This window comes from Dipteris shenzhenensis, chromosome 31 (assembly GCF_047967505.1).
Source record: "Dipteris shenzhenensis isolate YYH24624 ecotype China chromosome 31, Dip_SZ_1.0, whole genome shotgun sequence".
Taxonomy (NCBI): domain Eukaryota; kingdom Viridiplantae; phylum Streptophyta; class Polypodiopsida; order Gleicheniales; family Dipteridaceae; genus Dipteris; species Dipteris shenzhenensis.
In genome coordinates, this window is record NC_141626.1 from 4,847,180 (window position 1) to 4,873,860 (window position 26,681).

The 26,681-nt window shown below is 43.8% G+C and overlaps 1 protein-coding gene across 2 annotated transcripts; it reads right to left on the reverse strand.

The window, feature by feature from the left end:
• LOC147880934 (uncharacterized) lies at window positions 1–26,681 on the reverse strand. Of its 2 annotated transcripts, none has more exons than XM_087402323.1 (14): window positions 26,435–26,681; window positions 25,634–26,257; window positions 11,179–11,272; window positions 8,433–8,489; window positions 8,264–8,319; window positions 7,385–7,619; window positions 6,999–7,085; window positions 6,809–6,886; window positions 6,618–6,701; window positions 6,453–6,517; window positions 6,106–6,349; window positions 5,889–5,977; window positions 646–760; window positions 1–509 (listed from the first exon to the last, which is right to left on the reverse strand). In XM_087402323.1, the coding sequence occupies exons 2-14, from the start codon at window positions 26,209–26,211 to the stop codon at window positions 468–470; spliced, it is 1,824 nt and encodes a 607-aa protein (XP_087258449.1). In that variant the 5' UTR covers window positions 26,212–26,257; window positions 26,435–26,681; the 3' UTR covers window positions 1–467. The 2 variants fall into 2 exon arrangements, with proteins under 2 accessions (XP_087258449.1, XP_087258447.1); XM_087402321.1 differs by having other exon boundaries at window positions 26,365–26,681.

The window sequence follows — 26,681 nt, forward strand, 5'->3', positions numbered from 1 at the left end:
AAGACTCACGTCCTCTTCATATGGTCCTTTAGCACAGCAATGTCCCGCTACACCAAATTTCCTGGCTTATAAAGTGTACACAAATATCAAACAGTAGAGATCTGTCTCAACCAGATCATCATTTCTTTTTAAATATTTTCGTAGTTCATTACAGGGTTTTTTCTTATGCCATGTGGCACTAGTACACAAAACAAAAATGAACCCCCCCCCAAAAAAAAAACCTATTATTTAAAAAGTAGCTGCAAATTGTAAAGTATTCAATGGGTTAAGAGAGCACGGAGCTGGTGCCGACTCTCAGGCGCATCCACACACATGCAAAGAATCAGTGCCGTTAAGCAAGGATTTCCCCCAAAAGTCAAACCTCCAATTACGCAAAGCACATTCTCCATATTTCTTTTGCAAGCCACGCTCTTCTGGATAGTGAAGAAGGCTGAAATTGATTTCATAAGAATTGAGATCTGTTAGGGCTATTTAGTTTCAGGAAACTTCATCTTGTATGCCTGTGATGTCTGCCAAAAAAAAAAAACATAACGTTGATAGTCAGTCTATCCCAAAAAGCACCCCACTTTTTGCACCACGTATAAAAAAATAGTAATTGCTGTACCAGACCACAAATTGAAGAAAATAGGTTCAAAAGCTGTTTACCAGAAATGAGGTGGTGATCATTTTCCCAGCAAACCAACGCCCATGCAAAGCTCGTTGTGCTTTCATAGCTGCAGTCAAATTCTCAAACCGAATGTACACATGTCCCAAACTATTCCTGCACCACAACCACTCAGAGGCCTCTCAAAATTTGTGTGCGAGTATAAAAAATGCACACCAGAAATCTCCAGCGGACAACTATAACTAAGCATTGATCTGAAAAGATAGAAGGGAAACCGTGGTCAGTGGGTATATGGTTTAGATGATCATTGAAAGCAAACTCTGAAAGATGACCTCAAACCATCACTAAGAGCACACAACTCAGGCATCGAATAACCAGAGAAGAGTAAGAACAGCTTCTATCTTGTCATTTGGTGTACCTCTTTTGGGAAGAGGCAATAAATAGCCATACTCCAGAACCAGAGCTACCAGAAGAATTTATCCAAACCCCCTAATGCACATGCACGCACACAAGCACACGTGCACACACATGTACAACCAAGATGAAACAAATCCTCTCCATGCTCAGCCATTGTGCAAGCATCACAAGCATAGGCGAGGACAAATTGGACTTGAATCCTCTCTTGTGGACATCCAGTCAATAAGACATTAGAAATTTCACTAGCCTTGGAAGGTGCTCTTGCTCGCCTTGAAAGGACATGGTTTTAAATATAGGAAGGGGAAGGAGGCAAACAAGAGAGGGAATTCATGGCACCGGTGCCATGGCATTGATGGTGATAAGAATTCTTCTTTCATAGGAGGGCATATTGACACACCAAAGGAGTAATAAAATTTATAAAGCATAACATACGTGATAGGGAGCACACCAAAGGAGTAATAAGATTTTACAAAGCATAATGTACGTGCGCACGCACAGGCACAAGCTTGGTGATCCCAACTATATGACAACCTAGGCGAGGACCGCTGAGTGCAAATGAACGTTGTATCTCTTTGCTCTTGCGAACATCCAGACATTAAGATATATAGACATTTCATTGGCCTTGGAAGGTGCTTGAACATCGGATGCCCTATCCAGGTCTAGTCAGTCCCAGACCCTAGTAGAGCCAATGGCCCATTATCAAGGGTCCGAGGAGTGTGCTCCTCTAGACATGGACTTGTTGGCCTTGGAGCAACAGCTAGAGGAAAGGGCATGTGGTATGGGAAGCAGTCTAGACTTCGAGGCTGGTTGGCTCTCTACAGTGGTCTAGACTTCAGGCTTGGGGGTGGCTGGACATACTCAGCCTACGGCTGGGAGGTGAGCTGCCAGCTCCAGCCTTTATGGATTGTTTGCGGGTGTTGTCTAGCAGCCTATACTTGTAGGCTAGGCTCCGGCTATCTTTAAAGGTGGGCCTATACTTTTGCATGCATGCATAAAGTAACCTTACTTAGCTTATGGCCACACGTTGCCAAGTATAGCTCAGCCTGTGAGAAGTGCAGCGGAAATGAACGGAAGAGAGAGAGAGAGAGAGAGAGAGCACGCCTCACACACACACACACACTGAGAAGGAGAGAAAGAAGAGAGAGGCACAGGAGAACTGCAAGTGATATCTGGAGAAAACCCCACTACATCTGGGAGAAAACCACAGAAACAACCGGGCTGCTCGAGCTCAGAACACACAGCTCAACAACCAAGTGGAAGGGGAGCACGAGGGAGTGGAAGAACTGCTCCACTACCCTGCTCCTTTGCCAGGTCCTCCAAGAGATGATGAAATGCTCAAGTGGGGGGGGCCTATAAATAGCCCCCAGCCTCCAGTAAGGAGCTGGGCCGACCAGCAGCCTACAGGGCCGACCCACCAGCCTCCTCTAAAGGGCTGTACAAGGCCCTAAAGTGGGGGCCTACCAGCCGACCGGCAGGGCCCTAGGGCCGACTGCCCCTAGCCCTACATAGGGAGCTGTACCAGCCAACCACCCTCTGCCCTCCTGCTCACAAGGGACCTGCAACAGCCGACTCCCTAGGCGCCTCAAAAGGGGCTGCCACGCAGCAGGGCCCAAACAGCCTCCACATGGCCAGCACGCCCTCCCGCACTGATTATCCTGCCAAACCCTACTCTGCCTACACACCCACAACACTGGCCCTCTCTCATCTGCCCTAGACTCACTCACTGGGCGGGCACACATAAACAAGGCCCGCTCTCTAGGTGACATCAGGAGATGTTGACCTCCAACACAGCCATCCCACACCTTTAGCGGGCCACCTCTATCCACAAGATCGAGACCTCGCCTTTGCTAGCTCTGGTCTCAACCCTAGGTTATTTCTAACCTTAGGCGTAATCCTAGACCCCAGATTAGTCAGGCTAGGCTTTAGTTAAGTATGTACCCTAGTTTAGTCCAATCATGGATGTAACATTCTCTTTCCCTCAAATCGATTTATGCTGGTATAAATCGAGGTAGGAGAGTTTGAATTAGTGACTCTTAGACTATGATTCCAACTTTCTTACTCAATTCTCATTCGAGGCTTTGAGTGACTTACATTCAATATCCAACTGAATGTTCAAATACTGATTCAGCCCAGAGCCAGAATTAGTGTTTAGTCTTTCATTGCCATGCCCACGTATACCAATTCTATCTGTAGGGTAGCATCTAAATTGTAATCCATCTGAATAACCCTAGGTACATTAGAAGAATTTAGTGCAACTCCTATACAAAAAGTTAAATGAGACTTGACTTGCCAAATATTATTCAGTAAATAGCCAGTCACCGTACCCAATAACCTTTGGCTAACAACAGCCTATTGGGTATGTCTTTTCAGACACACTCTTCAACAGACGATGCAAGATATTTCCTTGCATTACTACAAGGTATCAAGCAACGGAAGTTCTCAAGTAGAATTTCATTAGCTCTTAGCTTTGCTAATGCGGAACATTTGAGCCGTATACTAATCACAAAAGTCAAGGCCTATTGGTACTGGTTCTGAATACCAATTACTAACGTCAAGGCCTATTGGTTCTGAATTCCCTGCCACATAGGAATTCTGATGCATCCAGCAATCGTATCTGTAGAGTCCCACAGCACTATAGGCCACCCCTCAGGATGACCTATCTGGATCATAACTGTAGACCTTAATAGGATCCAACTTCAAATCAAGATCTACTAAAATCCTTTTCAGGATCATTGAATCTATGCTAGATTCTAGATATTTCTTTCAGATTCTCTCTCCTCTCCCTCACTTCAAGGGAAAAAAAAGGGATCCCAGACCTGTATCACAATACCATGGCCATGAGGGAGAGGTATGTGTGAAACTTGACTTCTTTCATCTTACTCAGACATGAGTGATTCTACAATATACTCACCTCTTTGCTACCAAAAAGGATCCTTAGCTAAGGAATCCATTTCATAGCGTGCTTATTCAACCAAAAAAGTATACCGATGAAGTTTGGATTACTTCATCTCCTCAGTGGCACGATGTATCTCACCCGCCGAATCCGAGCAGAGCATACAAAAGCTCTCAGTTCAATAGTACTCAGTTTTTGTATCCTATGCTTATTCCATTGGATGAACTGAGTTTAAGAAGTTCCCTTTTACAATCCGTCGGTTATCTAAGTAAATCCTCACATAGCTGATTGAAAGGTTTACCTGAATGACATAGCCGTGTCAGCAGGTAAAGGTCTTCTAGTCTTGTTTACGCAACTAAATGACATCCCTTGGATCTCTTGAACAGTGACCTAGCCAAGCACACATTGTTCCTGTAACCATCGCAAACGTGATGTGACTTGCCATTTCATGGCTGATTAGTCAAATCATGACTATATCATTCACACTCTTAGCCTCAATGCCCTCGTCCCATACCACAGGAATCCACCCATCCAGTGGTCGGCCAAGATGTGAATACTATGAAATATTCAAATAGTTGTGATACAAGACTTGACCACTTGAAGAAACATGCATATACTTAAATTCACCATGGAACAGAAAGCACTTTAAAAGCCTTTCCATACAAATGCTTTAAATATAAGAGACTTAAAAGTTTCATTTAGAAAGAAATTCAGGTATTGCACATGAACTCAGAAGAAAACATTACAAGGACATGATGCACAGCCTGCAGTAAGATATATAGAGTGGCACAAGTTGATAATTACATGCATATCACTCCACCCTAAAAGACAAAATGGTGGTACAGTTGCGATAAGGCCTCATTAAATAATATTTGGCTTGGGTTTGTAGGGAAAACTAGGAGGATTTACGAAGTACTGAACCCAACACTAACTCCACTACTTTCCTTAGTCAAGCCTTTAGTAGCTAGCAAAACAACAAAGCAATTCTGCAAACACATCAATGTTTGGACCTGCTATCCAAAACTTGTTGTCCCTTTAGGGTGCAGCTCCAGATGCCTTTAGGCACTACGCCAATTGATTGCAGTCCAAAATGTGCAGACTTCACAGCTTCTCAACTATCCAAACACTCTCAGGTTTGGAGCAGACCGCGCATGCAATCAACTCCAAATATTAGTGGCTCCTCAAAAGTGGAGGCTTCCGTACTGTAGCAAGAACTCATGGCCAAAGGATAAAGACAGAATGCTAAAATGTTCACACAGCATGTCACTATGCTGTTTTGCTCTCTTCAGAACAAGCGATTCAAGGTTCAAGCAAGCGAGAAGTTTTACTAAGCAGAGTACTCTGCGGGGATGGCAGCAGGAGAATCGGTCTTTCCAAAAGAGAGCTGTAGATGCTTGTGATTGGTCAGCTTGTAATGAAGTAGGGTTGCAGTAGATCTGCTTGTAGGGAATTTACGCTTTCCCTCACAGCGTCAGGACTCTATGGAGCTCGAAGCTGGCTTCGATACCAAATGAAACAACCCCTATCTCACCTCCCAGACGTAGGCTCAGTATGTCGAGCCCCCCCCAAGCCTAAGGCCTAGACCACCCCAGAGAGCCAACCACATCGACATCCAGACATGTGTCACATACCACATGCCCTTTCCTCTAGCTGCTGATCTCAGGCCAGCAGGTCTACGTCTGACATGCATAAAGTAACTTAACTCTACTTTGTGGCCACACTTTACCAAGTATAGCTCAGCCATTCCACACCTTTAGTCGGCCAGGTCTATCCACAAGATCTTTGCTAGCTCTGGTCCCAAACCTAGGTTATTTCTAACACAGAGTTATACACCACACTGGTGTGTTTTGAAACACCCCCGATCAAGTCAAGTGATGAGAAAAAAAATTTACCATGAGATGCTTAATTGTTCATCAGTACCAGTGGATGAGGAAAAACATCGGGAAAATGAGAGTGGTTTTCTGAGATCCTTACTTGTCGACAAAAATATGCTTCACAAAACCGAACTTTGAGCACTCTGACTGCACCTCATCTTTAATGTCTAGATCAAAGTCTGGCTCTGTCTGTCAAGGCAGAAAAATTATTGTTAATATACTTTCTAACAGCAAACATACACATGAACAAGGCAGAAGTACTGTTAGGATACTTTTTAACAGCATGAAGCACTGAAGCAACAAATCAGAATGCATACCTCAGTCTTAGGATCAAACATGTTCCTTAGCAATAGGCAATCTGTTGGTGCTCCAATTGGTTCTATAGCAGTCGTACCTATAGCAGCCACACCTAGCCCCGGGTTAGGTAGGCCAACCATTCCTGGTAACCCTACTTGGAGAAGACCTAATCCCGGTACCAATGGTGAGACACTTGCTGCAGCAGGCACTGTTGGAAGAAGATTAAGGCCCGGTGATACTGGTACAGTAGTTGATGCAGCAATACTGGGAAAATACTCGCCAACAGTCAAGGAGTCACAAGATGAACTCAAGCAAGAAAGACTCAAATTTATGTACTCGATGAACTGCATATGTACAAATAACTAACCTTGATATGGTACCACTTCGATCCAGCTTCTGCATCAAAAGAGCTCTTGACCGAGCCGTAAGAGACTGCAGTCCAAAAAGGTGGAGGATTACTCAACAAGCCTGTCCGAAGTACCTTACTGCAATTAATCTGGGGGCATCATCTTGCTTTGCTTTAAAGACTTACCAAGCCACCTCCATCATCGTCATCAAGCTCCCCTGGAGCTACGTTAGAGTCTTGCATTGTCATTTGGTCAGTCATTGCTACCACCTATTTGCATTCACATCTTAGGAATTAAGAAGCAATGATAGCACCACAATCCAAATCGATGCCTAAGAAGAGGTGCTAGAATATGTCAATATGCAAATTCAACACACCTTGATGACACGGCCAGCAAGTTCCAAAACCTGATTTAGAGCTTGTTGTGCAGCTCGAGCATCCTCAAGTCTTGCATACTGCAACCAAAGAAAACAGGACACTAAGAACCAAGCCACAATTCACCAAACACTCTTGTTCAAGCAGCTGCAATCATTATAATTTGATATTGCTGCAAGTTTGCTAGCTCACTTGTACAAAGCCATAGCCTTTACAGAGGCCAGTTTCAGGTTCCGTTGGAAGCTGTACCAGTTCCACCGAACCAAAAGGCTCAAACACCTGACACAAGCCAGAAGCCATTCACAGCAATTTTTCAGATATGCATAATTCCCCTAGGCCTTCATCACACACTACTACTTGCTTTACAAATCTTCCAGCTACTCGAGGTCCACCTTGTTATCCCAATATTTCTAAAATTTGTGATCCCCTTCAGAAAATGGCAAAATAAAAATCATCTCCCAAAACCTAGTTTAGGAAAGCACTCCACAGCTCAAGTGGCGCGAGATATAGCTTTCAGTCAATCCTAGGAAGCAAAAAATAGGACCAGAGCTTGGCATACTCAGATTTAGGAGATTCACCTGTCTGAGTTGATCTTCTGTAATGTTGTAATGCAAATTCCCAACATATAAGCGTCTCGCACCTCCAGAATATGGCCCCAGATAACCACCAGCTCCAGTAGCTGTACTTGCTGTTGACTGAACCAGATTTTTCTCCGCCTCAGAGGGTTTTACCATGACTGGCTGACCAAGAAGAAGCTGACCAGTCATTGCAATCGCCATTGGCACTGACATGGCATCATAAAACTCAATATAACTGCACACAGCTTGCATATTATTAATTTTGCGAGCCTAGAAAACATGACATAAATTATATTCTACAGACAGTAAAACTTACAGTTTACAAATGAATAAAAGCAACCTACTCGTATGGTATGGAAGCACAGTAATATTTTCAATTCGTCAGCTTATAAGGAACAAAACCTAAAGATAGCGTGGTAACCGTAGACATTTAAAGTTTCCTTTGAATAATTAATGCAACCCCCCACGATCATCCCACCTCTTGATAGTTTAAAATTAAGGAACCAAGTATTCTATGACAGTTCAAAGTCAATCACAAAAATAATAATAATAATAATGATTGTCAAGCATTCCAAGTTGTCACCATAGAGGTTTAGCCATCCAACCAGAGGCTAGCTCAACTTCTAAAGATTCCCCAAATTTTTATGGGTCCGATGACAACATTTTTCATTGTGTTTTTCTGGAGCCCCGTCATCAGAGCTTCCCACTTTCTGAAATTATTCTTAAATCAAATATCCATCTAAGTGCAATCATGCCCTTACATTTTGCCTAAGCAATCCCTACGAAGATATGAAAACCGGTAAACTAATGATCATATAGATACTAATAGACTACGCTAAAAAACTGAATGCAAATAAAGTCAAGGGTGCGAACTATTACCCTACTCCCTTTGATCGCCTTGAATTTCGATCCATTATAAGCCTCACATCTCGGACCTGCAACTTAGATATGATTAATATTATTATCTAGAGCCTAAGGTAAGACAGTAAAAAGAATGTTCTTGCTGTAAACAAAACAAATAATGATTACAACCACAGACAACACTCACCTTGCCAGCTCTAGAGAAGAATTCATAAACATCCCTCTCATCCGCCTTCAGGGATATCTGCACGAAAAAGACCCACAGGAGCACATGCCATTATATAACTACATTCTTCTTGCCAAACCACGCCCACACACGAGTATGCATGCACCCTTCAGCACACACAGGTATAAAACTTAAGAGAACTCCAGGTAAATGCCCGAATAAGCACAAGGTATCCCAGGAAGTTTGAGAATTCACATGTAAGCCACCAAAAACATATGGCCAGACACTGAGACATAAACAGAACAGTCGTTGAAGACATTTCGCATTCCTTCTCACAAACTATATTAACCATAACCATACCCAAACCACCACCACCACCCCCCAAAAAAAAGAAGAAAAGGCTGGTACCATACTTGACTGAATGAAACTTCCGCTTGACACCAACTATTGTCAGCCAAAAGAATCCAAACAACGTTTTAAATGTGAACATAAAGATGTAGGAGAGCCCTTGCATCCTTGCACTGTCTCATTTGTTAGTTACTGTTGAGCTTCTAATGATTCAGAGAGTTACCACTTCTCACATACGGACTACATTGCACACTCGTTACTCTGACAACTCATGTATATTGAGGATCTTTGGAAACAGAGATTCATCTAGATGGAGAATACTGTCAGTGTGGTTCTGAATTCCAGTCTGGATGGAGCCCAACATCAGTGCAATTACTCATCTTCCTGGAATCTGTTGCATCAACAGCTGTATTGGGTTTGTGCTTCCAAACAGTTGTCCTAGCTATTAAGGACTGCTGGACACATGATGGTTTGGCATAATCCAAAACAGCAAATATATTCGTTTATCAATCAGGACACAAGCAGGTCTTATAAGTTTACATACCATCCCTCTACTGGAGAACCACAATATTGTGACATGAAAAAACTCTCTGCGCAGGCTTTGAAATCCATATTGAAAGTCAATGTAACCCAATCAAGCTAACTTGTATATTGAAATTCAGTGTAATCCAATCAAACTCATTCTTATTGTTGACAGCATTTCAAAGTTCCATAGGGATAAACTAGCTCCAACGATTAACTATCCTGGCATATGCTTTCCAAAAATGCCGAATGCCAGCTGATTAAATGACTACCCACAGGGTATCATTGAGGGAAAAAACTAACATCTTTGAAATTAAATGACTACCCACAGGGTATCATTGAGGGAAAAAACTAACATCTTTGAAGTTTTGGAAAAGGACCAATCATCACAAAATCTCCTATGGCTTCATAAAATCACCTGGCTTAATGCAGTATAGCTTAGGCCAAATATAGAAAATATCATCATTAATGATACGAGAGCGATTCAGGACATCAACATACTTACTCCAGCCAAGTTAGCCAGGCAGACAGCAAAGCCTAAACCAGCATGGCATGAGCCTAAACCAGGCCAGACAGCAAAGCCTAAACCAGCACGGCAAGACTCTTTGGCCCCTTGATATCATCAAGTAGATATGTTGATTAAAAACAACCACAGAAAGGCTACATGTTCGCCCCTCTATCAGAAGACCACGAGATGGATCCTAACAACAACACACAGCCAAAAAATACTAACATTCTACGTGGTTATGCTGCCTTAAGCAGCTAGGAGAAGCATGAAACATATCGATCTGACTAGCATGAACACAACACACACACACCCCAATAAAACTCGACTTGAAACACAGGATAGAGTCACATAGCATATAACATTCTGATGCCTTGGAAGAAGTAATCCTTGCCCTTGATGAAGTCATCAGCATTGCTGTGAATTGTTTTGGATGTTAGGAGTTTGTCCAGATTGATTTGTCAACAATAACAGTAGAAGATTGACAGTCCTGCATGAAGGCAAATAACTAAGACAAGGGCATTCACTTGGGTTAAAATCTTTCTATAGAAATATTTGTTAACACGAAAGAATGGCGTGAATTATCAAAAACCCATACCTCTTACAGCACTTCAACTAGCAAGGACGACCTGTCCTTAGAGGGAATTTCCTGGTACAGAAATAATACAAGGCATGGGATATATGACAACCAAAACAGCCCACAAATACCAGCAAGCTTAGACAGATCACAAATTATCAATACAAGCACTGGCCCCAAAAACTCAGAAGCTGTAGAACCACAGGCTGAACACAGTGCTATGACCTCAATTTGACTCATGTTTCCAATTGCTTCACATGTGAACTTGAAAGGCAAAAACACATTGCCCAGAGTATAACACCATTCTCACCCACCTAAAATATGGGTTCAACACGTGTACAACATGGGAAAAACTAACAGGCCCATATCCCACTCAAAAATATGTTTGCGTCTTTCAAGACCTCGATAGAGACTCAGTTCTTCATATAAAGGAACAGGATTTGTGTAACCTGTACATTGAACTAAAAGGCTAGCATAGACGTAAGTTTGATTGCGAATATCCCATCCAAGTAAAAAGCAAACCATACAAATCAACCATTGCATTGTAACAACACATATAAGTATCACTAAAATATAATACTGTTTTCGAGCAACTCATTTCAATGTTGTTCTGAATAAGAAAGAACGGGAACAATCACCAGGTGACCAGCATCCCTGCATAAAATGACCATTTGCATTTATTGAATTTTGCATCTACAATGTAAGGTGTAGACAACACTTTGTACTGAACCTTTCAAATTATATACCACAAAACATTTCCTTTCAATAGATAACAGACACTGAACTTAAAATAAAAATTGTAAAAACATAAGAACCTGGAAAGCAAAAACAGTTCGTTGATCTCGCTCAGGATCAGCCTCCGGTTCAGCTGCTACCTCCTCCTTTTTGTCCTTCCTTTCTCTAGAGTAACTGCCAAAACACACAAACCACCATTACGACAACTCCAAACAGCCTTCAAAATGTCAGAGAAAATAGGCTGAAACCTCTCACACTCTCCCAGATCTAGTCCCAACTAAGCATGCAACAAGAATCCAGCTTAAAAGAGAAATAAGCCCTTATAAGTAAGAAGCAAAAACAATCTTTGTCCGAGACTGGAAAACAGCTACCTAAAGAAGAGGAGGTATGGGATGCAAAAACTAACATAGCACAGCCTGTTCCTTAGTCAATAACAGAAAAGGACCCCTATAACTTTGCTTACTGCTCTCATACGTCCCAGAGCAGAACTTATTCGGACAAAAAATAACTGCACTAAATGAAAATCAGCTTAAATTCTTACAGTTACAAAACCAGTCACCTTGGAAACCTCCTCTTCTGTCCGGAAACAAAAGCAAATGGTCGTTATAATTTATGAAATTAAAGGCATCTGCACCTAATATAACATTAAGACATCAAGATACAAAATTGATAGAATTCTTTTGTCTTTTCTATGTGCGAAAAGGGAAGTTGTGAGGAGGGGATTGGGTGGGTTTGGGGGGGGGGGGGGGGGGGGGGATTCCAAGTTGGTACATACATCCTTGAACATAGTTGCCAACAATCAACCTTCCACCAAAAATTAGTTGTTATCTAGAGTGCATGACTTAGTTCTAAAATACCATCATTGACGATGATACACGTGGCGATCTTTAAGTGAAGGACACCCTAGGTCACCAATTACTATTTGAATAGGTGATCCTAACCACGAGCAAGGCTAGATGGCAAAAACAATCATTGACCAAGGATCTCTGGCATGTAACACAAGAACCTAAGAATCTATACCAGATCTCTAGAATTTGATAGAGCTCATCAGAGGAACTCTACAAAGACATAAAAATCTGCTATGTCTCCGGCTTCAATTTTGATCGAGTCAAGCAACCACATGCAAGGATTGCATGTGTTCACAACACAGTCAACTTCGACGGCGATGAGCAATGTGGAACAACTAAATTAACTTCAAGCGCTAGGTCATGAAATGGATGTAGATCTCGCAAGTTTTCTATGCTCAATGTCCTATTGAAAGAAATTTGTAGTGTCTCTAAGAAAGACAAAGGTGTTCCTTTGAAAAAATATGAACGGTGCCCATAATACCCAAAGTATCTTCTACGGCTCCCAATCAATCCTCGACCATAAAGCAATCAAAGGTAGCCATAGGTATGAAAGGATGCTATATGTATGCAATCAGATCACATGAGTCATAACCGCCTGATAAGTCACTGAAAAGCTATGTATTAGAGGTTTCAAGTAACAGCATGGTTCGTCTATTAAAATATTGCACGTGACTCAAAGCCAACATAATTGATCCTTATGATCTGATCCCGGTGAGATGTCTAAAAGGAAAATCAATGCATCCCTTAATTGATAATAGATCCACTCAGATGCTCATTTTGTGCAAAAGCTCAAAGCTTCAACCAAAGCAAGAGATCACACGAGTGGTTAACTATCCAAGAGGCATTCAAAAATTTGGGAGCCTAATGTTAAAGTTGAATTGCAAAAGTTGAGGATTAGGATTAAGTGTTGAAACTTCATCTAATGAGCTAGGACACGTATGATGTAGTTTTGAAAAAAGCTTAGTTTTATGATAATATACCTAGATGAATCCAGGAACATTCCCAAACTCATCCTCTAAAAACACAACATAGTGCAGTTTCAATCTCACGATAGTCACTCATAAGATTGAAAGCCATAAACTCCATTACGCATAGCAGGGACTAGCTACTATGACATCCCCACTCACGTCATCAATGCCCAACAGTGGGTGTAGACCATAGTATAAAAGTATGCTCTCACACTTACAAATCCACACACCCACACATACTTGAGCATACATTTATACAAAGTCTTCGTTCTGAGTTTCTGTCGGCACTCCTGAGGTGAAGGGCAAACTCAGCCATGATGAAGGCTAGCACTAAAGGAGAAGGCTAATCAAAAAGTAGTCCAATGATAAGAATGAAAACTGGTAATTCATTACGAGATCATGTCTTATTGTTTATTTCAACAAAGAGCTTTGTGAAATGCATGGTGATAATAAAACTTCCCATCAATTTTAGTAACTGCAAAAGAGATTGAGACGATGCATTGTATGTTCTCAACAAAGAGCTTTTTGAAATTCACGGTGATAACAAAACTTCACCATCAATTTTAGTAACTACAAAGAGACTGATACAATGAAAAAAATCAAAATTCAAATCATGCTTTGTATTTGTTATTATTTGTTTTTACCATGTGCATGAATGCAATAGTTTTGTCTCGCAATCTATTAGTATAATGTAGCCGCACTTTCGAGACATGCTTTCTCTGCACTTAGTGTCTGATCCAACACCGCATCGTGGTGATGGACCACGGTATTCATTTTTCCCATGCAATTAGCTTGCCTTTCTCTTGAGCTCGCAAGCCATAGAGAGTAAACAACTACTCAACAAACTAATGAGCAAGTTGTACGGCTGAAATACTCTCTCTTGTGTAACTTAACCATGAGTCAAAGGATGAAACAAACCACTTTGTCTCAAGAGCTCAACTTTATTGACATGGCACCATTGACAATTTCGAACATACACGCAACATCTTAGACTAGAAAAAGTTTAACTAAATTAACCCCAAGTGTACAGCATTGGAACTTACAAAATAAGCTATGACTAAGTTTGTAGCCAGTTTGGCCATGGGACCATGGTTGTTAAGACACTCGTGTCTTATGATAAGACACTTAAGACACTTAAGACACGTGTCTTATCTTAAAACACCTTTAGACACTCTAGTGTTTTTTTTTTTTTTTTGGTGGGTGAGGAGTAACAACACACATTGAGTTTGACTTAGCCATGCTATCATTGATGGTGACTTTGGATCTAGCAGTGGAAGTGACCTCATAGATTCAGATTAGGCTGAATCTTTAGAGATTTGAGTCTTGAGAGTCGAAAGCTTTCTTTCAATTATATGTATTGAGATGCAGTTTTCATTCATGTCACATGTGACAAGATTCAATTGTCAGTTTAAACCTTTTAGTACTCAAAACTTGCGAGCTCTTCAGTTGTGAGTCTTAACTTTAACTTTTAAGTCTTGAGTGACGAGTCTTGACTCAACTACATTGTACAAGTGCATTGTTTCTTCTTGCATTATTTAAGTGTAGCTTATTGTACTTCTAGAATCTAGCAGCTAGCTATGCTGGCAAGTTGTACATTTGTATACTTATACATATATTAATTAAATATTTATTATTATAACCACAATGGCTTGTCTTACGTGTCTTATCTTTAAGACACTTAAGACACTCGTGTCCGAAGCGTGTCTAACGCGTCGTGTCTTAACGTGTCTTACAACCATGCATGGGACTGGCCTAGAGGAGCGGTGAGTTCCTGAAAGCCCCTAGTGTTAGCATCTAACTAGACACACTCGCTAGACCTAACTATTAGAATCAAGGCATGGCATCACTTTGACCTGGCGGAGGGGTGTGACGGAGCTAGGAAGTTTGCCCCTAGATAGATTCCCAAGTTTCACATGGGAAGAGGGGTTTAAAAAGGATTAAAAGGTTGCCCCTAGATAGTACCAATGTTTGTCATTGGCTAGTGGGGTTAGAGCCTTTAAAAGTTGCCCCTAGGTTCCTTGGTATAGGGGGTTGGGGGCATTAATGTGCCTACCAACTCCACTTTTAGCATCTTTCCCCCCCTTTAGGGCAGATGGCGTCCAATTCTAGAGCCTGTCCCAGAATTCACCATCTTCTTCTTCTCCTCCTTGCTGCGCCAAACCTCTTGGAGGTTGTTGGCTGCTATCTGTTGTCTGTTTTTCTCTGTTTCCTTGCCCTCCAGCCTTGTTGCACGCAGTCCAAGCCCAGGAGCACCATCTGCAAATTGCTGGAGCCCAACCTGGCGCTTATCTGCTGCTGTACGGTGCATTTATCAGGCTGTATGGACTGACACAGTCCGTACAGACTGCACGGACTTTCTCCACGCTGCAGGGACGGTGTACGGCCTGTACGGACTGACCGTACAGCCTATACGGGCTCGCTGAAGGTGTCTTGCACTTGCACATAGCCCGAGGCTGGTTTTTCTGGCTGCGAATTAGGGTTTCTGGCTACGAAACCCTGTTTTGAGGTCTTTGACAGGGTTCTAGATACCTCGGGGACCTGTTCTAGTGTGGGGCAGGTGTTTTTGGTTGCAGCCTGTGCTATGGGCACGCAATCCCGGATTTCCAAGTTCTCTTTGTTTTCACTTTAGGATTTATTTCTAGTTTTCTCTGTTTCAGATTCTCTATTTCTAGACAACTAAAATTCACGCTGTTCCCACACCCGGATAAGTCAAATCACTATCCAACTTTGCTGGCTGCACAAAACCGCAAGCAAGGACTACGTGGACAAGGCACTGACCTCAGCAAAAGTTCCGGACAATACAGCAGACCATACGGGCATCTCTGGAGCATTTCCAGAGGCTTGGAATGATGCGGAGCAAAGGCAAGAAGAAGGGGTTCAGCAAGTTTTGGAAGGCCTATGGGCGGACTTGGGGCAAAGAAAGAAGGCTGGAACTGCACAGTGGCATGCGGCAACAACCCTGTCCCCGTCACAATCCCCCAGGACTCCCTCAACACTAAGTGGGTTACAACCTTCTTTTTCCATAACAGGTAACTGGTCCTGTCGAGACTTTCGAGGAGCTGGTTCCATTGCTGCTACAACAAGAGGCTCGAGAAAAGAAGTACAATGGTACGGATAAGGATGATAAGGCCCTAATAGCTCAAGACAGGAGTAAAGGCAAGGGCAAGGGTAAGCCTGAATCAAAAGAAGAAGGGTGTCAGCTCAGTTGGTTCTCATAGAGGAGCTTTTCTTGGGTGGCACTCCAAGTGCTACTAAGATTACGTATATGAACCCCAATGTTATTGTCAGGATGCCCGACATTGAGGATTGGTCAAGAGTGCATGGAGTCATCTAGGTGCTCGGCTGGTGTTACTGAAGCAAAGGGGGATTCTTCGACAGGACCCAAGGATTTGGGGTCAGACGGAGGCTATGACTTAGAGAGGGACAACACAAAACGACAACAAACAGAGGAAGGTTGAAACAGACTGAAACCGGCCTCTAATCACTCAGAGGGCAATGGAACTAAACCTTAATCACTTCAGCACTTATTTACAGCTCACAAGCATATATCATAACCATTAACCATTGCATGATCACCATTTGGCATTTACCCATTTGTTCACAAACAAAACCACTGAAAAAGGGATGGAGGCTAGAATGCCCCTACTCAACAAACATAGACAAGTGCACCTGATTGGCCCCAAACACCATGGCGTCCCTTTCGGTATTTCTTTATATTGCATAGTGAAATGATTACAAAGTTGCATCTTGGAGACCTTCCCTGCAACTGAGCACGCAGCCTCAATTCGCTGAGCCTTTGCAAGGCTTTCAAGCATAGAAAATCACATAAGTGTACTTAAACCATAGGCTTAACCCAAAGGCATTCTCTTTTCCGAGTGCAATTCCATTGGCTGTCCAGATGCAATCACACTGCACCCCAGCTGCACTCTCTTTGAGTGGTTTCCAAATGGCATTCACAAAGCTTTTCAAAGCTCCAAAATAAAATCAACAAAGTACCCAACCAAAGAATGACTCATGTAGCGCTGCCTAGGTACCTGTGAACCAAGAAAGAGGCAGCACACGAGGCCAACCAATAGCTTATGGCAAAAAGAAATTGTAGCAGCAAAATCACGACTCACCAAGCCCTGAAAACTTGAACCAAGTCCTCAATCGCCAAGAGGGCATAGTAGCCAATGCCCAATTGCATTCTCAACCAAAGAGAAGTGCAAAAGCATGAAGAAAGAGCATTTACAAGAGCCGACCAACAAGAATTCCACTGAAAAATGCGAAAACAAGCACTTCTATCGTGAAGAAGTGAGAGTTCTTGGGCTCAAAAGAAGCGTGCTTCAGAGAGGAATGCATTGAGAAGGTTTTGGAGAAGTTTCATCGCCGGGAAGTCCTCCAAAACTGAGAAAAACCAATCAACCAATGCGTGGGACCACTCGAAATTCAATAGAAAGCTGTAGCTTTGCAAGAGGAGAGGTCCATGAGGCTGTAGAAGCAAAAAGGTCCAAAAAAAGCCACTTTTGCAAATTCGACCAGCAAAAGAAGTGCTCAGCTTTACCCGTTCTACCAAACGCACGGAGGGAAAAGCATATCACTGCGAAGGGGAGGCAGAGGGGAAGCCATCGAGCCAAACGGAAGTCGAGGAATCCAAACGGGTGAGGAGTTATGAAGAAAAACGGAATTCAGCTGAAGGTGGCTGAAAAACCAGTCCAAAATCTCAACAAGGGGAGAAGATCAGAGAGAAAACCACACATGTGAAGTTTAGAAGATCCAGGAAGGTCCAAGAATGACAAAGGAGAATGTAGAAGGCACTAGAGCCACCTCGAACTCTAGGGGGGCCACTGAAGGTACATGGCCCTCTAGGGGGACCATTAAAAATGCCATATCATCATTTTCCAACAACCACTCTTTTTATTCCTTGGAATGCCTTTGGGCCTAGGGATTAATTACGCTTATGTGCTAGGCACCATGCCGCGTTTAATTACACATTATTAAGCCCACGCTTGGACTTTTAAAACCAAAGTTGTCACGGTCTTGTAGTACATTAAAGTACTTAGAATTTCACGACCCCGTGACATACCCCTCTCTCGAAATAGCAAACCACAGTTTCCTGCCCAAAACACAGAAGTGGTCCTAGAATGTACTCAATGGTCATGTGAAAGTTGGCCAGAAACTCAACCCAGCGTACTTGTCGAGCGTTCATGACTGGCTGAGTAAAGATATACTTTAGAGAGTGATGGTCTGTCTTGACCACCGAGTCGGCTCCCATGAGATAATGTTTCCAAGAGCGATAAGCATGTACAACGGCAAGAAACTCCTTATCATAAACCGGGTATCGGGTTTGGATATCGGAATGTTTATGGCTGTCAAAAGCAATAACTCGGCCTTCTTGCATTAAGACTGCTCCTGTAGCGATGTCGAAAGCGTCGGTCATGACCTCAAATGGAAGGTTTGGGTCAGCAATAGCCATAACTGGTGTGGTAGTGAGTGCTTGCTTGAGTTGTTGAAAACTATACTCTGTTCGGGAAGCCACTGAAAAACTGCTGTGCTTTTCAATAATTCGGACATAGGAGCTGCGATTTCGGAAAACTGATAGACCTTTGTATGGTAGAAGTTTGCCAATCCGAGAAAAGAGCGGACATCATGAACATTCTTAGGAGTAGGCCAGTTTCGGATACCTCGACCTTCTTGGGATCCACAGAGATGCCTTGAGCTGAAATAACATCTCCCAAATATTCGAGTTGGGTCTTGAAGAACTCACTCTTCTCAATGTTGATGTAGAGAGAATTTGCGCGGAGAACTTCAAAAACTTGGTGAAGATGTTGTTTATGCTCATGTAGGGATCTGCTGAAAACGAGGATGTCATCGAGGCAAACGATGACGAACTTATCGAGGAAAGGCCTGAAGATGTCGTTCATTAGTGTCATGAATGTGGCCGGGGCATTGTTTAACCCAAAAGGCATGACCAAACATTCATAGTGTCCATACTTTGTTCGAAAAGTTGTCTTGTACTCATCGCCTTCGCGTATGCTAACCTGAACGAAGATCAATCTTTGAGAATTGTGTTGCATGTAGAAGTTGATCGAAGAGGTCATCGATGCGAGGCAATGGATACTTGTTTTTTATAGTGAGCTTGTTGAGGGCTCGGTAGTCGATGCAGAGGCGCATTGACTTATTCTTCTTTTCCACAAGTAGTACAGGAGATCCGAAAGGGCTGCGACTGGGCCGAATGTGACCTTTGTCGAGTAGTTCGGTCACCTATCTTTGGATTTCTTCATTTTGAATGTAAGAAACCCGATAAGGAGGTTTCGACGGTGGATTACTGCCAGGAATAAGTTCGATTGAGTGATCCACTGGTCGTCGAGGTGGTAACTGCTTTGGCAATTCTGTGGAAAAATATCCAAGTAGGGCTGGAAAAAAGGTTGGTTGAGGTATTCAGGAGGATCCTTTGTTGGTGTCTCCTCTACTGCCGTAACCAACAGAAGTGAAGTCTTTACTTGACATTTATGAACCCACTTCTTTACTTGTAGGGCAGAGGCAACTGGGATTGAAGGAGAGTCCCTAGAACAAGTTAGCTCAATAAGTTTTCCTTGGTGGACAAACTGGATAGTGTGGCTGCGAAAACTGATTGATGGATCATAGTCGTAGAGCCACTGTTGTCCAAGTATGACATCGTACGGAGAAAGAGGCATGATGTCGAAGTTCAACTTGTCCGTATAATGTTGGATGCGAAAAGACAAGTTTTTGATCCTGGTGTTGCACATGAAGGTAGTTCCATTTGCGAATTCAATCTGATAGTCCATGGGACTAGGACTGGTGGTCAACCGAAGTTTGTCGACCATAGAACGAGCTAGGAAGTTATGAGAGCAGCCACTGTCGATGAGGAGAGTGACCATTGTTCCACGAATCGCTCCTTGAACACAAAGTACTTGAGTGGCCAGGGAAGGTTCGGGGTTGTTGGCAAGCTTGGCTCATGTGGATGGTATTTGCCATTCGAACAGCTTTGCCTTTCTTGTCTTGTGCAGGGGTAGCATCTTCTGTTTGGAAAGTGCTAGGTTCCATATTGGAATTTGGTCGCTTGACACAATCGAACCATCTATGGTCGCCTGTACAGAGGGTACAAAGTCCTTTTGTGCTAGAGTTATTCTTCTTGCCAGTGGCCGCACCTTTATGTTAGGGATAACGGTGATGACTTTGTGAAGAAGAAGAGGCGCGATCCTTGGAGGAGTGCTTCTGTTGGAATCTAGCATACGATTTCTGAGACTTGTGGGGATCTTGAGACTATCGCTAACCTTGATTACCCGAGTTTTTCTTGGGGTTATCATGAGGGCGAGCACCTTTGGCCATAGTAGAGTTTTGTGTTCTATTAGCGCTCTGCTTCCCTGTGTTTTAGAGATCTGTAATGCGCTCTGCGTAAGCAATAGCGCCGGCTGTGGTGGTGATGTTTGCTTTGAGGACATCAATGCGTAACGAGGGATTTAGGCCTGAGATGAAAGCATGAAGGCGATCATCATCAGTTAAACCATCAATCTCCAGCACCAATGTGGTGAACTTAGAGATGTAGGAAAACAGGGAGCCTGTTTGCTCCAATTGTCTGAGTTTTGATCCTGTTTGGAAGTCCGCATTGGCAGGTATGAGCTGCTTACGGAGCACGTGTTCAAAACATTCCCAGGTTAACACACTTTTGCCGTCCTTTAAGCGTCATTGCCACCATAGGAAAGTTGTATCCTTGAGGAGAGAGGCTACCAAGGCAATCTTTTTGCCTTCAGTGAGGTCAACAGTATCAAAGTACATGCGCAGTTTTGCGAGCCATTGGTCAACTGTTCGGCGATTGCGTTGACCAATGTAGGCTTCCAAAAGTTTAATGTCAAGTCTTTTAGTTTTGGAAGCTTGGAGTAAACGGTAGAGGGCACGGAGTTCAGTATTTTCTACCTCTGGTGGGAATGAGTCCACATAGTCATCTGGTTACGTCACGTCATCCTCTGTATGTGTGGTACTGCGAGAATCTTGGAGTTGTTGGACTTTCTGGACCAAGTCGAAGATGCTATCCTGAAGCTGGGAAATTTGAAGTTGAAGTAGTGCTTCGCCTTGTAAGTTGACTTCAGGGGTCTTTTTTGTACTTGAGTTGCTTATCTCCGGAGAGGCTGCACGCGAGCGTTGCGACATATCTGAGATCCCTGTGAGAAAAGCACGAACCTGCGCTCTAGTTTGTACCATTCTTGGAAGACGATTCGGGCTGCTCCCTGAGGTTGCTCATGTTGGAGGGGGCAGGAGAAGCAGGATGGAACCAGCCGTGGAAATCTGGTAAAGGAGGTCCTGTCTGAGGTAACACTGGTGATGCCGAAATGGGTGTTACTGCTCGTGAGAGTACAGGGGTAGGTTGCAGAGTCCATGGATCTGAGAAGGGATAAGGAGCTGTTGTCGAGAGTGGAGGATATCCAAGAGGAGTGCCTTCAAAGTGTAAATACTGTCTTGGGGAAGGTACAACTTGTACAAGAGGATATCTGGGAGCTGAAGGAGGTGGAGAGTACCCTGGAGATGCTGAAGCTGAGGGGTAAAAATCTCTCCAAAGATGGACAGCAAACTCGTGAGGAATATCGGGTTCTGGGTATCTACGCGTCTCGTGGAACACAACCTGGACTGTGCTGAGGAAGTAATGTAATTGAGGTGCCTCACGCAGAAGGTACAGGATGTGGTCCAAGTCACTGGAAGGGCACGTGACACAGAAGACCCACGATGCAAAAGCTCCGAAATGGGCTGGTTGTGCAATCTGAACACGATATTGTGTGGTAGATGATGCCTGAGGTGTCCTTTAAGGGACTGGGGAATTACCAGGGGTTTCCATGCTTTAAGGAGGAGGCTTTCATTTGCTGTAATTTGATAATAAGCGTCAAATAACAATATGAAAGAGAATCCTTAGAAATAGAATGGAAAGAATCCACCTGGCATAGATTAGATCTGCCAATTAGTTGCATAGCAAGACTTGAAAATCTCTTGTCCGGAGGTCCATTGATTAAGAGGCGCTTGGCGAGACTTTCAAGGCTAATTGAGGCGAGACTTTCAAGGCTGATTGAGGCGTGGCAGAGGCGATTAACAGAAGAGGGCAGATTGCGTGGAACCCGGCGCTGTCTTCTAAGTTCTGCATTGAAACTGTGCTATTTGCTGCGTACCATGGGAGAGCAGGGTTTGGCCTGTTTGAGTGTGACTGGAAAGGCAGCAAAAAGGCCGCAGTTCAATGGCGAGGGTGGCGAGATGAGCAGCAAGAGGCAGGCTGGTCTGAATCGTGAGAGATGGGCAGCAAGGGCTGCTGGTCACAGGCGGGCATGATGGCGATGCTCTAGCGAGGGCCAGCTGCCAAAAGCGATCCAGTAGATTGTAGGATGGAAGCCTGATAAAAGGCGCAGTCTGCTTGCATCTGGCGCTGCTGGTTGCTTGCTTCCAGGGCTGATTTGCGGTGGAAGATGGCGAATTTCTGGCACCTTGGCGCTGTTTGCAGAAATCGAGGCAGCAAGATGACGAATAGAGGCTGCAAAGCGGATCTGTTCGATCACCAGGTCTTGCAGGCAGGTATGCAATAGAGCCGGCTGGTGCAGGCCATCGAGAACGAAGCAAGATGGAGGCCTGACAAGGGGCACTGCTTGCTGCAGGGATATGGCGCAATCACGTACAGAAGAAAAGGCAAAACGTATTGCAGGAATTCGCATTTTGATTTGTGCGCCTATTGCTGGGTGGTGGTTACCAAAAATTAAAATGTGGGTTTAAAGAACCCTTGGGTAGTCTAGGATTAGGTCTTAGGTATAGGACTAGTTTTCCTTTTTAGCCCTTTTAGGTACCTTTTTGTAGGGTGCTTGGTGCCAAAAGGTGTGCCTATTCTAAAGGGTGTCACCCTTGGAATAGGTGTACCTTTTCATGAAGAAGTGTGACCCTGTTTTAAAAAGGGGTGTCCCCACACGAAAAGGTGTCCCCTTTTTTCCACGATGGGGTGTGTCCCTTGGGTGAGGACACAAAACTCTTCATCAAAAGGTGTGTCCGATGGTGGAAAAGGTGCATCCCTTGGTTTTGAGACAGCCCAAGCACATCAAAAGACCGGTTTTTGTCGCGTCCATTCACATCAACTCGTGATGCGGGGGAGATGGAGAGGCCATTGATGACTTTAGGTGGGGTTGGCGCTAAAAATTTTTACGCTCATTCTCTCCATCTCTTCCATGCACAATGTGCGCGGATATCCTTCTAGCAAAAAGAGATGTATCAGATAGGCGCTAGAAGGTGGGGGGCATTTCCTACAGGCAAGAGCGAAATTTGCTCTGATACCACTATATTTAGAAATGTGCTAAGGAACAGAAAGGAGACTGAAATAGCAGAGAACAAGGAATATTTGTATTGCTTGAGTGTCTGTAGTGTGTCATCCATACAGTTGGGCCTCTCTTATATAGAGAGTGAAGAGTCACACATGAAAAGGTGTGTACTCCAAAGTGTATGTGCATGAAGAGGTGTGTACCCCTTGTGAAGGGTGTGACCCTTGATGAGAGGGTACATTACAATAGGAGTGTCTCTTCCATAGAATGTCTCTTGGGAAGGGTTGTGCCTCATAGGAAGTGTCCCGTCGAAAGGGCATACCCTTTCACAAGTGTCCATTCATCAAACCATCCATAAGTCTAAGATATAGGAATACGTCACAGATCGTGACAAATTCGACCAGCAAAAGAAGTGCTCAACTCTGCCCGTTCTACCAAACGCACGGAGAGAAAAGCATATCATTGCGAAGGGGAGGCAGAGGGGAAGTCGAGGAATCCAAACGGGTGTTGAGGAATACAAACGGGCGAGGAGTTATGAAGAAAAACGGAATTCAGCTGAAGGAGGCTGAAAAACCAGTCCAAAATCTCAACAAGGGGAGAAGATGAGAGACAAAACCACACATGTGAAGTTTAGAAGGTCCACGATTGGCAAAGGAGGATGTAGAAGGCACTAGAGCCACCTGGAACTCTAGGGGGGCCACTGAAGGTACATGGCCCTCTAGGGGGCCCATTAAAAATGCCACATCATCATTTCCCAACAACCACTCTTTTAATTTCTTGGAATGCCTTTGGGCCTAGGGATTAATTACGCTTATGTGCTAGGCACCATGCCGCGTTTAATTACACACTATTAAGCCCACGCTTGGACTTTTAAAACCAAAGTTGTCACAGTCTTGTAGTACATTAAAGTACTTAGAATTTCACGCCCCCGTGACATAGACCCTAAGAGCTTAGTCCCCAGAGGACTTCAGGCTGTTCACCGGGACAATTGGAGGATGCTAGTACCAGGAGTGCGAAGGCAGGTTCGTGACTAAAGGTGGTGGTGCCATTAGGTGCTACCTTGGATGGACCTATGTACTAGACTAGTTGAAAAGCCAAGAAAAGACCAACACCAAAGTGTTCCAGAAGGCTACGACATGGGAGCTACTGGAGCATCTTCATCGACAGATTTGGATCAGGGCAATGTGGGTCGGTGAGAGGGGTTGTTGGAATAGGGTTGGTCACCTCCCTGCCTGTGAGCCCCAAGGGGAAATGGGGCTGCCACAAGGGCAGCTCACACGGGCTGCCATGTGGCAGCAAAGAGAGCGAGAGATCCTTGGCAGAGGAGAGCCACCATGGAGGGCAAATCTGGTAGAGGCTGTCCACAAATGGAAAGGGCAGATCTGGGCAGGGTTTCCAGCAAGCAAGCACTACGTGGACAAGGCGCTCACCTCAGCAAAGGTTCCGGACAGTACAACAGACCATACAGGCATCTCCAGAGGCTGGAATGATGCAGAGCAGAGGCAGGAATGTATTGTGTCCAGTTTGTGGACGGACTAAAATATACAAGTGTTGCTTCTATATTTGTCTTGGATCCACTGCCTATTCTGGCTTGCACATACACATCTATGTTTGTGAACTACACACATATGAATGAAGTTTGATTCCATAGTGAAACACTTCCGTATGTAATTCCTGGGCTCATCTATCAATCTTCTGCTGCAGGATACCCTGAATTCCCCGTTTTTGCAAGTCTCCAAATTGAAGAGTGTAAGCAGGTTTAATTCAGAGTGAACCTATACTCAGTCTCAGTCTTCCTCCCTCTTACCATCTCTATTTATGCAATGCTTTTTGCAGAAGAGTTCTAAGGTGAGGCAGATATGCTTATGTCACGAAAATAAAAGGACAACATCAGAGGTCAGTAAGGTGAAAAGGGTTTATCGTCATGTGGTGACGTGATGAGCTCTTGCACACCACGTTTTGTTTTATTGATACCTAGAATATAAAAGCCAGATAGGACGACACACAGCATACTGAAAAGGAAAGCAACTGCTAATAGGTTCATTGCTTGCCTTGTCTCATCTGATGTTCACCCTCAGTCGAGTTCAACAACATGACCCATTTGGCCATGCAAGGATTGTGAATAAGCCTTTCTCTGCAAGTACATCCTCTAAAACATTACCATCACTACAACCAACGGACTTCACTTACAGTTCGGCACTCCCTCACATTGATAAAGGCAGTGGCTGCAAGGAAATGCACCTTGCATTTTGCAAGCCTAACAGTTTCTCATTTACATCTAGCAGTCCTGATACAGAGGTTCAATTTGGTCTAACCAAACACGGATGGTTTATCGTTCGTCATTCGTGACAACCAGAAAATTTCGTTTGCAAGACTCACAAGGAAGATCGACAATTTAGACACACTCTTCAAAGTTCAAGCTGAAGGTAATATCCTTACCGGCGTTCTCTTTCAATATCCTCCCTCTCTTTTTCAGCAGCTCTCTCCCTCATCCGACTGCTCTCTCTGTCCCTCTCCCTGTCATGATAACGTTCGAAATCTCTGCTTCTGCTATGAGACCTCCTCACATCCCTCTCCCGTTCTCTGTCATAATCTATATCCCTGCTACTTCTGTCCCTGCTGCTTCTTTCCCTGCTGCTTCTTTCCCTGCTGCTTCTTTCCTTATCTCTCCTTTCCTTGTCCCTGTAATCTCTTTCGGGCCTGTCCCTTTCCCGATCTCTGTCCGCCTTTTCCCTAGCCCTCTCCAATCTTTCCCGATCTCTGTCACTCGTATCTTTCGACCCCTCCCTGTCTGTGTGGCCGCCACGCTCTCTTTTGCCGCGCCCTCTTTCAATCTTCTCTTTTCTGTCCAGCTCATCTTCCGCAGCCCTGATCTTTTTGCCATTATGTCCATATCCATCTTCGCCACTTCTTCTCTTTGAGCTGCTCCGATTTTTCTCCGTGACTCCGTTAGAATCCTTGGCGACTTCTGAATTTTCCACAGTTTTCTCCAAATATTCGTACTCATCGAACTCCATCAAAATGGTCAACGTAGCGTATATCGCCGCGCAGATTCTCAGAGATCTGTGATTCGTAAGAACATTACAACTGTGTCAGGAAAAGATAAAAATGCAGAAGAGGCGCCATAATGAAAAATCTAGCAGTTGGAAATCGAGGGTCAAGATAACAACCTACACAACAATCAAAACGAAGACGAACCCCAGGGTAGAGCAAATTGAGTAAATTTCGGTATCTATATACCAGCACCGACGGAACTGGCGATGGCAAACCCTAATCCTACTTGCTTCCGTCCAAGTGCGGCTTTTTTGCTAGCCTCTAATGATGAGTCATAACTATTAAAACTCTTTCTTAGTATGTTTGGTAAATTCTTGATGATTGTCCCTTTTGGTTTTGTAAAAGTTGTACAATTTGGCTTAGCATGATAAAGTTTGTCCATCCTTGGACACATGATGTAGATGAGGAACACGCTTTTACTTGCTCTTGCAAG